Consider the following 14,181-nt stretch of genomic DNA (forward strand, 5'->3'; position numbering starts at 1 on the left):
GAGGACTCGGAGGAGAGTGAAATTGACATGGAAGATGATGATGACGAGGATGACGATTTGGAAGATGAGAGCATTTCTCTCTCACCAACCAAGCCCAATCGAAGGCTCCGGAAATCTGAACCCCTGGATGAGAGTGACAATGACTTCTGACCCTTTTGCCAAGGGACCCTGGCAGATTAAAACCCTCAGACTTGTAGGTAAATGGGAACTTAGAAGGTTAGGAAGGTAACGCCTGTTTTGTTTACTAAGCTGGCTGGACTCATGATCACTGAAGCAATACTTATTTCTGCTTTAGCCTCCTATGTTTGCATTCCATGAAGCTTAAATAAGAATTGAAGCAAATCCCTAAGATTTATTTTTTTCCACCTTATTTATCTTCTAAAACTTGAGGAATGCATGTGTTCTTAGTGATTCACATCCACGGGACAAAAACTCAAGAAGAAATAAGAGCTGACGCCACACACGTCTTGGCTGCTTTTGTTACTATACATTTTCTCTGAGACTCCAGCAGAGTTGGGGCTGGAACTTGGCACTGGGGACTCATGTTTGGAATCGTAGGGGAACATCTGGCTGTTAATCACTTGCACAGTTGAGAACATTTCCTATACGTCGGCTTTTAATTCTAGCTCTTATTTCATTTTGTAATCTTATTTTCTTTCTTCTGCATGTTCACAATACCAAGCATTAAATGTATTTTAATAGCTAAAATTTTCTGAAAGAAGTTTAGCTAAAGTTAAATGAAAACTTGGTTTCTTTGAAAATCAGGCAATAGAGACAGACTCCAGATGAGGAATCCTCCATTTTCTGTCCGAAGCTGACATTCCTCTGGGAGTCCAGTTCACCTTGGATTACAGCCACCTTCATGTTTCCACGGTTGGTACTAAATCTGGAAACTCTGGTGACCTGGGCTGCCCTCTCGGAAACTCCAGACTCCCATGGCAATGACAGCCGGGACACTCTTCTTCCCTCCAGCCAGGGTTTCTCTAAAGGAGCTTTGTTTTGTCTAAAGTGTGGCAAGACATAGTGCACAACACAGGGACAAAGGCAGGTTTCCTGCAGCTCACTACCTAAGTGTTTCTGTAGGGGAAGGAGCCAATTAAGAAAAAGTGTTGGTACAGATTCATGTTTCTGATTTAAAAAAACAGCAACACAGGATTGAATTAAGTAGAGTAGTAGCACTAGAAGAATTTTTCTGTTGTGAAATTAGAAGTGGAGTTGGTTTTTTTCTTTTTTCTTCTTCTTTTTTTTTAATATGAAAAGTACTTAGCTGGGAGTGGTGGCAAGCGCCCTTGGGTCCAGCTACTCAGGAGGCCAAGGTGGGAGGATCACTTGAGCCCAGGAGTTTTAGACTAGCCTGGACAACTAAGTGAGACTCCATCTCTACAAAAAATTTAAAAATTAGCCAGGTGTGGAGGGGCATGCCTGTGGTCTCAGCTATTCAGGAGGCTGAGGCAGGAGAATCACTTGAGACCAGGAAGTTGAGGCTGCAATGAGCCGTGATCATGCCACTGCACTCCAGCCTGGGTGACAGAGTGAGACCCTGTCTTTAAAAAAAAGAAAAAAGCACGCTGCTTGTAAAAAGCGTACAGTAGGTCAGGCATGGTGGCTCATGCCTGTAATCCTAGCACTTTGAGAGGCTGAGGTGGGTAGATCACCTGAGGTCAGGGGTTTGAGACCAGCCTGGCCAACATGGCGAAACCCCACCTCTACTAAAAATACAAAAATTAGCCGTGCGTGATAGCGCATGCCTGTAACCCCAGCTACTGGGGAGGCTGAGGCAGGAGAATCGCTTGAACCTAGGAGGCGGAGGTTGCAGTGAGCCGAGATGGCGCCACTGCACTCCAGCCTGGGCAGCAGAGTGAGACTCCATCGCAAAAAAAAAAAAAAAAAGCATACAGTAAATAGAAAAGCACAAAACAGTTTTCACTTATTTTACAATTAAAAAGTCAGAAGACTTCTGAAGTTACTTATCTTTTAATGCATGTATTTAACACCATACTTCATATTATTAAATAGGTTTTACTTAAAAATATAATTATTTTATTTGTACCTGTCAGATATAAATACTTATTCAGGAGTTCACAGGTATGAAAAGATACACATAAATTTTAGGAACTTTTGAGTTATTTCTGTCATTTTTGCTTTTTTCTCTTTCTTTTCCTAAATTTTATGTATAAGATTACCCCTTTAAAAAAAAAAAAAACAGCCAGTATTCAGTGAATTCACCAGTAATTTGAAATGCACCATATTGTAAATGATCCACTGACAGGGAAGCCAGCGTGTTGGAGCCATGCCAGCCACCTCAGACACCGTGGCTCTAAGATGCGGAAGAGTCACTGCATCTTCTTGAATGTTACAGATTTGGTTTGCCTGAATGTGACTTGACTTCTGTTTTGAAAAAACATACGAATAGAGTTCTGTTTTCCTTATGTGATGCTTTCTTCTAACACACTTTAACACAGAAGCCTAACCTAGCTACAAAGAGCCTATCCACAGACATAGGCAACAGCTCCAAAGGGTATTTCACTGTGTCACCTGCTTCTAGATCATCTGTTAGTTAACTGACTTTGTGCAAGGTCTCACCATGTATAGCACTGCCTTGCTTGAGCACGGAAGTTTCTGTCAACAGCAAGCTTTATGTGCTCTATCATTTTTATTAAAGTATTTCAGTCAATAGTGACCCATTGTAGAATGGATGCAGGAGTCACATGTGCAAGTGCTTTGTGACCTGGCACCATTTGGTTTTGGCCAAGCAGCAGAGCAGACCTCAGGACCTAAGGAGGATGGTTGTGATTAGGTCAATAGAAAACTAGCAGGCCATTGCTGACAATTTTTACTATATAATTAGAGGACTTCCTAAAATGCTTTAAAAAAAAATGTGTATGGATGGAAAATACAAAGGAATTTTTCAAATACTCAATTTTTATTGGTAGTAGTTATCAAGAACAAAGTCCTCGGACTTCTGATGGGAAATCTGAACTACTGTTTCTCTTTTAGCTTGTACAAGAAGAAATAGATCCCTCTCATTAGCACTTTAATATCAGTGTCACCTGTCTGGAAGGAAATTGCATTCATTTAGGTAAGCAACACACTACATAAATATCATAGCTGTTAGACCCAGGGGACTCTCAGGTGCCAGAATTGGGGACTCCTTTAATTGGAAGGGAGCTAAAGGGTCTACCTCCTACCTAGAAGTCCTTTCTATGTGGATATGAATTAAATTCTCTTGTCTGTTTTGCTCTGATGGGGTCTGTGTGGGCTAGCTGGCTCTGGTGTGTGCCTGACGACAGACTGAACTCCTTAACCATTTCAGACAGCTTGAAGATGTATGATCATTATTTGAAAAGGGAGAGAGGGAGGACTCTTTGTTTTCTCCACCAGTTTGGCTCCTGAGGTTTCTTCAGTGTTAGGTTTCTGTAGGGCCCAGCTTTCTCCAGTGTTTGGCTACCGCAACTCTGTGTTCTGCCAATCTCTTAACTCAGACAGAAACAATGCAAACCAGCAGACAGAGCATCACCTTGAAAGTACTAAAACAGCTGTCAATCTAGAAATCTCTGCCCCGCAAAAACTGTCATAAATACTGCAAGACCCATGTTCAGATTTCCCCCCTTTTACAAATAATGTTTTATTTCCCAGCTACTACAAGTGATCCAAATGTTCTTTATAGCAGACTTTTTCCTGCAGTCTAGGATCCAGTCAGAGATCTTGCATTAAGTTATATCTCTGTAATCTTTAATTTCACGCTATCTGCAATGTTTTGTGTTTTTCATGACATTGATGTTTTTGATGAGGTCAGGCCATTTATTCTGCAGAATATCTGTCAATTTGGATTTTTTCTAATTGTTCTTTCACGATTAGAATCAGGCAAACATTTTTTGACAAGAATACATCAGAGACGACTCCGTGGTGCATCAGACTGGGGGCATGTGATGTCTGTGTGTCCCATTATTGGCGATGTTCAATTCTGTCACTTCTGTTGAGGCTGCATTTGCCAGATTTCAGATTAAGGTACCTTTTTCCCTTTGTAAATTAGGATATCACCTTTGTGGGGTGCCGTTTTGAGACTGCAAGGATATCATCTTCCCGAGTAGGCCTTCATCCATGGCCTCAGCATCCATGATGGTTCCTGTCAGGATGCTCACTTTTGAAGAAACATTTCAAATAATAGTGATTCCTTTCCAATTCAAAAGTAATCATTGCTTTATAGTCTTCATAAATATTTTCTGTGGTTATTTAGTTGATGAAAGCTGTTGATGTCCATTTGGATTTTTTTCCCTCCAACACAAACAGCTGCAGGAATTGGTGCCACATAGAGGCTCAGCTTGCCTGTCTCCATGGAAGCTGTGGCCACAGCAGTGGCTTTGGAAGCCTAGTAAGGAATGACATCACTGCCAGGTGCAGTGGCTCACACCTGTAATCCCAGCACTTTGGGAGGCTGAGGTGGGTGGATCACTTGAGGTCAGGAGTTCAAGACCAGCCTGATCAACATGGTGAAACCCCATCTCTACTAAAAATACAAAAATTAGCTGGGTGTGGTGGTGCGTGCCTGTAGACCCAACTACTTGGGAGGCCGAGGCAGGAGAATCACTGGAACCCATGAGGTAGAGGCTACAGTGAGCTGAGATCACGCCACTGCACTCCAGCCTGGGTGACAGATTCTGTCTCAAAAATAAATAAAGAATGACATCACTGAATACACTGAATGTGCTATTGATAACCAGTGTGCCAGACTCCAGACAACATGTGCCAGGCATCACCCATGTCTTTGATTTTGTAATAAATAAAAAATGGGGCCAGGTGTGGTGGCTCATGCCTGTAATCCCAGTACTTTGGGAGGCCCAGGCTGATGGATCACCTGAGGTCAGGAGTTCGAGACCAGCCTGGCCAACATGATGAAACCCCGTCTCTACTAAAACTACAAAAATTAGCCGGGCATGGTGGCGGGTGCCTGTATTCCCAGCTACTGGGGAGGCTGAGGCAGGAGAATCACATGAACCCAGGAGGCGGAGGTTGCAGGGAGCTGAGATCGTGCCACTGCACTCCAGCCTGGGCGACAAGAGCGAGACTCCATCTCAAAAACAAACAAAAAAGGCAAAATCCTTGGAGAACTCTTATTGTCTCTGTTTCCAGAATCCTAGAATTAAAACTTTCATTTATCTTCACAATTTTCCCATAGCTTTTTCATGTCTGTAAGGATGATACCCTAAAATCTTCTTCTTGAGAAAATAAAGAAGGGTCCCCTCTGTTACCCCTGCCAAACGGATGCTCCTCACGGGCTTGAGATGGCAGCTCATCTCAGAGCATGGGATGATTTTTAGCCAGGTGAGTGGAAAGGGGCAGTAATAAGCATTTTTAAAGGTTGGGGGCACATGAAGTCCTCAGGGTGTAAAGCTCGAACCAGCCTCCTGCACTGCTGAGCTTTCAGGCCTTTGGCCCCTAGTCCCTTGGTGGTGGCCCCCTCCCTTCTCTGTGCCATAACAGAGTACCCGTCACCCCCTGCCTGGACCACTCCTGCACCAGAAGAGGAGCTCACGACCTCCTCTGGCAGCACCTCTCCTTCCTCCCTGCAGAGCCCGGCTCTCGTGCTGAGCGAGCAGCATTCCCAGCTCCCAGACAGGCCCCCCAGAAGTCGGCCTTTCTGTTCAAAAGCTTCCAGCTGAGTATCTGCCCATTCTCCTGATCCGTCCACCAGGATCACATTTCAACAGTGCACGTGGGAGCATTTGTCTTGATGGCCTCTGAGATCATCCTGGCCCCGGAGTCCCCAATGTGGTTTCCCTGGAGACTAGAAGAGTAGGGTTAAGGCAGGGCTCAAAGCCTGCAGGTTCTCTTTAGTAGAGCAGGCCATACAATAGAAAATGCAGGACCCCATGCAAAGCCTTTGTGCTTCTAGGATCCCCTCGCTACATGGACAAGGCTCAGGGTACCTCCCCTTAGACCAGGTTTCCCTATAGGCCTGCTGAAGGGTCTGGGGGTCAACTGGCTCTCAGAACTGGGCAAAAGGCAGTGCGCCACCTGGAAGCAGTTCTAAGGGCGAGCAGGAAGGGCAGGTGCACTCACTTGATATGCTGGAGCCTGTGGTTTCCAGACAGTGCTGTGGCAATGCATATCGCCCCGTCCATCCCCAGAGAATTCTCTTGAAGACTAAGTGGAAAAGAGATGGAGACACACAGTGAGCCATCAGGGCAGAAGGAAAACACCCGGGGAAGCAACACTGCATTGTCTGGGGGCAGTAACCCAGGCAGATGTGTCCACAGGTGCCATGGCAACTCCAGGTGGGAGTTGACCCTGGAGACAGGTGTCTACGAGTGGCCAGATTGTCCCACGCAAGTGCGATGGAGGATGTAAGGCCATAAATGCAAGATGTGAGTGACTTCTGACTGAAGCTAAGCACACTCAACAAACCCAGCTGCAGTGGAATGTGGACTATAATAAGTCTGATTGTTTATATTCAGAAGGAAATAGCTACAGAAGAAATCAGGAGCATTTTATCCCATCAGGGAGGACCCAGCAGAGAACTCTGCTGCTCCAGGATGCAGGTAGGTCCCTCCAGCCACTTACTTGAGTCTCCGGAGACTTGAGTTTACCTTCAGAGCATTTGCCAGGGCTTTGGCTCCAGCCACCCCAATGGCATTTCCTCTTAAGCTGTTGGGAAAGACAGGAAGCCTAAGGCATGGGTACAGGCTGAGAGGTGATACTGACCCCTCTGCGGGAGGGCTTGGGGCTGCTCGGTAGAGGAAACAAGGACTTCAGCAGTCACAGGAGGCCAGGGCTGTGCCTTCCTCACTCCAGGGCAACAGGGCAGAGCTGGCTCTGGGAAGCAGGGCACACAGAAAGGGGCATGGCTGGCCTAGCCAGGAGGGTTGTTGGAGCCTTCCTCCTCTTCCATTTCAAACAGAAAAGCGGGGCTGAGACAGGAGAGGCAGCCCTCCATCTGGGCAGGTCCCCAGTGCTCCCAGCAAGGGCAGGAATTCTGAGGACATGCCTGAGCCTCAGAGCTGTAACCTCACCCCAGGACTTTGGATCTGCCCAGAGAACAAGATCAGCCCCCCTGGGACCCATAAACCAGGCCTCTAGACGTGTTCAGCCTGGCAAGGCCAACCCGGAGAGGAGGGCAAATGATAGCGACTCCCAGGGAAAAGCATGAAGTGGGGCTGGGAAACTGGTATACTTGCACTGAAATGAAGATCACCAGGATGATTTGTGAGTTGTCTGTAAACTTTGTCCCCATATCTATTCATTGAGAATTCATTGATTTCTTTGGGCTAAAGACCATAGATGGAGACTGGAATACTTACTCGAGAATCTCCAAGGTTCTGTTCACAGCCAAGGCTTCCCCTAGCACCTGGGCGCCTGAAGCACCAATTGAGGCCACCTGGAGACTGGGGCAGAGAGGGTGCCGTCAGTGTGGGCCGGCTGGGCCCACCTCCCTCCGCATACTCCGTTCCCTTTCACCACCCCTTGACTCAGGGTGGAAAGTGGAGAAACAGCACTGAGAATGGTTGGCCAGCGCTGTGTCTAGGCACTCCATCTCCTACCTACACTGTCTGTTGCCTAAGACAGAGATCTGGATGCTAAGGAGATGAGAAATAGAGGCTGTCCCTGGAAGGGCTCGGGGAGAATGCTCCCTGTACCTCCTCATTACTACTCTCTAGGTGTTTGAGCCCCCAACTGCTAATATCATATTTCCTATATTAGGAAAATCAAACACACCTTCCTTGACTTGTAAACAAAAATAACGTCCAGGCCAGGTGTGGTGGCTCACACCTGTAATCCCAGCACTTTGGGAGGCTGAGGTGGGCAGATCACCTGAAGTCAGGAGTTTGAGACCAGCCTGGCCGATATGGTGAAACCCCGTCTCTACTAAAAATACAAAAATTAGGCTGGGTGTGGTGGTGCACGCCTGTTATCCCAACTACTGTATGGGAGGCTGAGGCTTGAGAATCACTTGAACCCAGGAGGTGGAGGTTACAGTTAGCTGAGATTGTGTCACTGCACTCCAGCCTGGGTGGCAGAGCAAGACTCTTGTCTCGAGGAAAAAAAAAAAAAAAAAAGACCTCTAACGTGAAAGGATGGCGAAGGGACCGGTTTCCTGACTGCTGCGCACATCTAGGACTTACTAGAGAGCAGTGAGGGCTGTGTTGACCTTCAGTGCACGGGCCACCGCACACGCTCCGTCATCCCCGATGGCGTTCTCCTGTAAACTAGACACAGAGTATGACCCCTTTGGGTGCACGGGGCACAGGGAGCATTCTAGCAAGGCCCTGCCACGCTTGGACCTGCCAGGTTTAACCGACTACACACACCATAGACACAGACTTCCAGGGTTTCCTGGGGATAACTGCCCTTCCTCCACAGGCCCTGCAGCCCGCCGCCTCATACTAAGCACACAGAGGCGTCTGGGGCCTGCATGAGTCTGAACCGCCAGAGGCAAGCAGGAAATGGGACACATAGAGTGACTGTCAGCAGGGGCTTGGGACCCAAAAGGGGATGCTTTTCACGGCCAACCAGAAAATGAACTTAAAGCCCTCAATCCCTGAGCCATTCTTGTTTGTCTTGTTTTCTCTTGAGACAGGGTCTCACTCTGCCACCCAGGCTGGAATACAGTGGTGAGATCACGGCTCACTGCAGCCTCAACCTCCCAGGCTCAAGCGATCCTCCCACCTCAGCCTCCCGAGGAGACTAAAGTACTTAACTAGAGACGGGGACTACAGGCACATGCCCCCATGCCCGGCTAATGTTTTTATTCTTTTATAGAGATGGGGTCTCACTATGTTGCTCAGGCTGGTCCTGAACTCCTGGGCTCAAGCAGTCCTCCCACCTTGGCATCCCAAATTGCTGGCATTACAGGCAGGAGCCACCATGCCCAACTTCCTTGGCCATTCTTGCTAATTAGGGTTTTGTGTCATTTTTTCCCCTTCTAAGTTGGAGGGAACTAGCAGGCCCTGGTGCAGTGAGTGACTTGAGTTTAGCTCAAGCGCACATTGGTATGTTCAAGGCCAAGAGCTGTTTGCATTCATTATTTTAACAGACATTTGAGTGTGGCCGGGCGCAGTGGCTCACACCTTTAATCCCAGCACTTTGGGAGGCTGAGGTGGGTGGATCACTTGAGGTCAGGAGTTCGAGACCAGCCTGGCCAACATGGTGAAACCCCGTCTCTACTAAAAATACAAAAATTAGGCTGGGTGGGTGTATTTTTAGTAGAGACAGGGTTCTCTGTCTCTACTAAATTAGCTGGGAGTGGTGGAGGGCACCTGTAGTCCCAGCTACTGGGGAGGCTGAGGCAGGAGAATCACTTGAACCCAGGAGGTGGAGGTTGCAGTAAGCCGAGATCCCGCCACTGCACTCCAGCCTGGGCGACAGAGTTAGAGTCCGTCTCAAAAAATTAAAATGAAAAAAAATAAGACAACATTTGAGTGTGTCTCGTGTGCTAGGTGTTGTATAAGGCAGCAGGCCTGAGTCCCCCTCTCGAAGCTCAGGTGGGAAGACATGATTAAATGAGCAGGTACAACAGGCCAAGTGCAGGCTGCAGGGAAAAGCAAGCAGCATCTCCCACCCCAGGGTGTCAACAGAAGGCTCCCAGAAGAAATAGGTCAAAACCCAAACCCAAAGTGGGGAGTGTGCCTGGCTCAGCTAAGGAACCCAAACGAATTGAATTCCTGGGGAAGTGAGAAATGAGTCCAGGGAGGGACAAAGGAAGCAGATTTTAGGGGTCCCAGAAGCCACCCTGAGGGGCTGTGTGTACTTTACTCTGCAGGCCCTGGGCAGCCATTCAAGGATGGCACCCAAGATGGGACAGAACTGCTCTGGAAAGGTCTCTGGCCAGCAGTGTGAGAGGATGGACTAAGGTGGAGGCTACCACAGGGATGGAGGTGAGTGGTGCTGATGGCCTGGGCAGGGGCAGTGGACGCAGAGGGAATCGAGTGGATGGCAGGGACACAGAGGGGACCGACCCAACAGGACTTGACAATGAATAGGAAGCAGGAGGTGGGCAGGCACGGTGGCTCACACCTGTAATCCTAGGACTTTGGGAGGCCAAGGTGGGAGGATCGCTTGAGCCCAGGAGTTCAAGACTAGCCTGGGCAACATGGTGAGGCCCCGTCTCTTTTAAAAAAATTGTAAATATTACTTTAAAAAATAAGTTATATGCTGGATGTGGTGGTTTGCACCTGTAATCCCAGCACTTTGGGAGGCCAAGGTGGAAGGATCACTTAAAGGTCAGGAGTTCGAGACCAGCCTGACCAACATAGTGAAACCCCGTCTCTATTAAAAAAAAAAAAAAAAAAGCTGGGCGTGGTGTTGGGCACCTGAAATCCCAGCTACTCGGGAGGCTAAGGCAGGAGAATCGCTTGGACCTGGGAGGCAGAGGTTGCAGTGAGCCGAGATCACGCCTCTGCACTCCAGCCTGGGCAACAGAGCGAGACTCCATCTCAAAAATAAAATAAAAATTATAGAAAAGGAAGTGGGAGGTGAGAGTGAAGGTCTTGTTTCTAGCGTGCACAGTTGGTTCCATTCACAAGATGGGGAGCCAAGAAGCAGGTTTTCGGGAGAGAGAATGCAGGGACCCCGCACCCGAGCAAGACCCCGAAGGGAGGTACAGAAGGGGTGTGGACGCGCAGGTCTAGGGTTGAGGAGAGAGGCCTGGGACACGGACATGGGAGTCGTTGGGACTTTGAAGATCACTGGAGCCCAGGGAAAGGAAAAGAGCTCCAGGAAAAGAGACGCCAGGCAAGCGAAGATGACATAGGACGATCCCTGAGGAGCCCTGTGCAGAAGAGCCAAACAGAAGAAAAGAGGATGAGGCCCAGACAGAGGGGACATCCTGGAAGCTGAAGGAGAAGAAATGGTCAGGGAGAAAGGCCGATGAGGCTCCAAGGGTTAAACCTAGAGTTCCCTCACGCCCCAGCGACTCCACTCCCAGGTATATCCAGCCAGGAGAAGGAAAGCTCACGTCCACACAGAAACTGGTGCACAAAGGTCCACAGCAGCACCGTTCCTAACAGCCAAGTAGGAACAACCCAACGTCCGTCAGCTGATGAATGGAGAAATGAAACCTGTGTACCCATACAATGGATATCATTCAGCCTTACAAAGGAACTAAGTATTGAGACAGGCTACAATGTGGATGAACCTTGAAAATCTGACACCAAATGAAAGACACCAGCCACAAAAGGCCACGTGTCGTATGATTCTATTTTTGGCCACGTGTCGCACAATTCCATTTATATGCGGTGTCCAGGGTAGGAAGATCATGGAGACGGTAGATTAGTGGTTGCCAGGGTTGGGGGAAAGGGAGAATGGGTAGTGAGTGCTAATGGGGACAGGGGTTCTTTTTGGGGTGATGGAAATGTTGTAAAATTGATTGTGATGATTGCATCACCGAATACACTAGAAACCAGTGAATTGTATACTAAGTGGGTGGATCTTCTGGCGTGAAGATTATATCTCAATAAAGCTGTCATATATCTATGTATATATGTGTATGTACATATATGTATGTGTATATGTGTATATATGTTTGTGTATATGTATGTGTGTGTGTATGTATATATATGTGTGTGTATATATATATTTTTTAACAGGGTCTCACTCTGTCGCCCAGGCTGGAGTGCAGTGACGCGATCTCTGCTCACTGCAACCTGTGCCTCCTGAGTTTAAGCGATTCTCCTGCCTCAGCCTCCCGAGTAGCTGGGATTACAGGCATGTGCCACCATGCCCGGCTAATTTTTGTATTTATAGTAGAGATGGGATTTCGCCATGTTGGCCAGGCTCATCTTGAACTCCTGACACCTCAGATGATCCACATGCCTCAGCCTCCCAAAGTGCTGGGATTACAGGCGTGAGCCAACGCACCCGGCCAATATATTTAAAAGGCAGACAAGGACTGAAACGTGCCAGCTGGCCTTAGGGAAGGGAAGTGCCAGGGGTCACTGGATTGAGCCTCTGCCTGATGGGTACCAGGTTTTCAGATTCCCCTGTCCTCAACAGCCCCCGCCCTGCAGCCCCTGGGCAGGCCAACTTACTCTAAGCTGGTGAGGCTCCTGTTGAGCTGTAGTGCTTGTCCCAGGGCCTGGGCAGCGCCGGCCTGGATGAAGTTCCACTGCAGGCTGGGCAGACACAGACACATGTGACTATGTGACTGTGTGACTATGTGGCCCTGGGGCAGAGCCAAGGAGGCTCTGATGGCAGGAGGTGGAATCCCTGCAGGATGTGGCAGGAGAATTCCTGCAACCCCTACCCAGGCTTAGTTCTCAGAGGGTCACATGTACTCCCTGGTTAGCCGTGGCCAGAGGGCCGGGGAATAAGCCAGAAAAGACACCTCCAAATGGCCTCTGCCTGGAGGCCCAGTTGTGACCACCTCTTAACACACGTCTGTCTGTGGGTCAGGAGAGCACAGGATGGGGCACTGTCTGCTGGCAGCAGCCTAGCCCGGGCAGCCCCTGAGACCTTTGCAGGGGGTGTCCCCAAACCAGGTGTGGCCTGTGCGTCGTTGGTTTGGGTGGAGCCCGGCAGCTCTGCAGAAGGGGAACAGAGCAGGGTGGAGAGCTGCAGACTCACTGAAGGGAGGTGAGGGTGCGGTTTTCTCTCACTGCCACTGCGATGGCCCGGGCACCCTGGTCGTGGAGGAGGTTGGCTGTCAGGCTAGGAGGAAGGGAACAGGAGCAAGTGAGCCGGGGGCCGGCTGTAAAGCCTCCGGTCCTTGGTCACCAGGGATTCCAGGGCTTGATGCCAGATCACCCAGCCAGGACGAGGGGGAGCTTCCTGGGGATACGTTGCCCAATGGCATGGTAACATCCTCATCAATCCCCACCAGGTGAAGCAGATGGCGTCACACTAGCCTCACCCTCGTGCAGTTTACACTATGAGAGTGGGGGACTTGCCACCCGATGCCAGGTCTCCTGGCTGCACCCTCCCCAGCCAGCTCCTTCTCCAACCCTGTGACGCGGCGAGGGTGCCCGTCAGCCCAGGCTCGGTGTGGGTGTGGTCATGGCATGAACAGCCTGTGGAGTCACAGGCCCCCACCACGTACTCCAGGTTCTTCAGGGTGCTGTTGGCACGGAGGGCATGAGCGATGGCCTGGGCTCCCTCGGGACTGATGGAGTTTTCTCGAAGGCTGAAAAAAAAGGAAAGACCTGAGCTTCTGACCGGGCAGATGAGGTGTCTGGCAAAGCCAAGCCCAGGTGTTTAGGCTTCTCGAAGCCCAAGAAACTGCAGGCGGGGGACCTAGAGTTCTGCATAGTCTGGGCTGAGGTGTGAAGGAGCCAGTGCTAGTGAGCCAGTGCTGGGCCAGCCAGGTGTCCCCGCTTTAGGACCATCCACAGTACAGGGAGAGGACAGGATGACAGGGCCCCAGAGGTGCGAGGGGACAGGTGGCTCAGCGTGGATCTGGGAAGGGAGCGGCAGAATGGGCCACTGCGGGCAGCAGCTATCCCCTGCACCCCAAGAGAGGAGGAAAAAGGCCAGGCTGCCAGGAAGGCTTCCCCAGCCATAGATTTCCCTGAGACAGGCTTCCCAGTGCCAAGTCCCTGCAGACAGGTGCCTCGTCAAAGAAACGCCCTGTTTGGAGAGGGTGGCCAGGACTTACCTGAGGCTAAGGAGGGTCTGGTTGGTGCAGAGGGCCCCCATCAGTGCTGCCACTCCTGCGTCACTGATGGAATTGCTCTGCAGGCTGCGGAAAGAGGAGGAGGCGCCCTGGGTGTGGCTGTCCCAGGACCCAGAGGGAGCTGCCCTGTCCCAGTCTGGGACAGCAGGCACTGGGCTCAACAGGGAGTTGGGGGCTCCAGGGACAGTGGTGGCCACACTGCTCCTCTTCTCATCTCTCTTTCCTCTCCCAGCCCCCCACCTTCTAGCCTCTGCCAGGTCAGGGCAGGTGGGTTCAGCACAACAAACCCCCAAATGTAGACCCTGCCTTGATGTGGGTGGCCCCAGACAGCCTCAGAGCAGGGTGTGTTGGGTCTGCAGCCCCCAGAGGGAGTGGCACAGCAGGCTCCCCAAGTGTGGGTGTAGCGCTGAGCTCTCCTTTCCCCTACCAAAGCTGCTGCAGCTGACTCCCTCTCCAGCCACCCATGCTGGCTTCTCAAGGACACTTGGAGCTCATCATTCCAAACACTCCAGACCCTACCCCAGCCCCCACTGTCTAGGGAAATGGAGCTGGTGGGGCAGGGGCTACTGAGGACAGTG

General features: G+C 50.0%; 2 protein-coding genes across 9 annotated transcripts in view; one reads left to right on the forward strand and one right to left on the reverse strand.

The window, feature by feature from the left end:
• Positions 1-4,694, forward strand: part of CLUAP1 (clusterin associated protein 1) — a 40,039-nt gene extending 35,345 nt beyond the window's left edge. For 5 of the 8 annotated variants that reach the window (XM_034939683.3, XM_003815136.6, XM_003815137.6 and 2 more), the window contains one exon: positions 1-2,429. In XM_034939683.3, coding sequence (XP_034795574.1) covers positions 1-150 — 150 coding nt within the window. In that variant the 3' untranslated portion in view covers positions 151-2,429. The other 3 variants (XM_063598307.1, XM_055100759.2, XM_014341650.5) reach the window with 1 other exon arrangement.
• The window catches only part of NLRC3 (NLR family CARD domain containing 3), a 26,069-nt gene continuing 14,797 nt past the window's right edge, over positions 2,910-14,181 (reverse strand). The window contains exons 9-17 of the mRNA XM_034939685.3: positions 13,586-13,669; positions 13,031-13,114; positions 12,559-12,642; positions 12,024-12,107; positions 8,121-8,204; positions 7,299-7,382; positions 6,562-6,645; positions 6,061-6,144; positions 2,910-5,785 (exon numbers count right to left, since the gene is read on the reverse strand). Of these exons, the coding sequence (XP_034795576.2) occupies positions 5,695-5,785; positions 6,061-6,144; positions 6,562-6,645; positions 7,299-7,382; positions 8,121-8,204; positions 12,024-12,107; positions 12,559-12,642; positions 13,031-13,114; positions 13,586-13,669 (763 nt within the window). The 3' untranslated portion in view covers positions 2,910-5,694. The remainder of the gene's footprint in view (positions 5,786-6,060; positions 6,145-6,561; positions 6,646-7,298; positions 7,383-8,120; positions 8,205-12,023; positions 12,108-12,558; positions 12,643-13,030; positions 13,115-13,585; positions 13,670-14,181) is intronic.

The sequence above is a fragment of the Pan paniscus genome, chromosome 18 (genome assembly GCF_029289425.2).
Source record: "Pan paniscus chromosome 18, NHGRI_mPanPan1-v2.0_pri, whole genome shotgun sequence".
NCBI classification, from domain to species: Eukaryota; Metazoa; Chordata; class Mammalia; order Primates; family Hominidae; genus Pan; species Pan paniscus.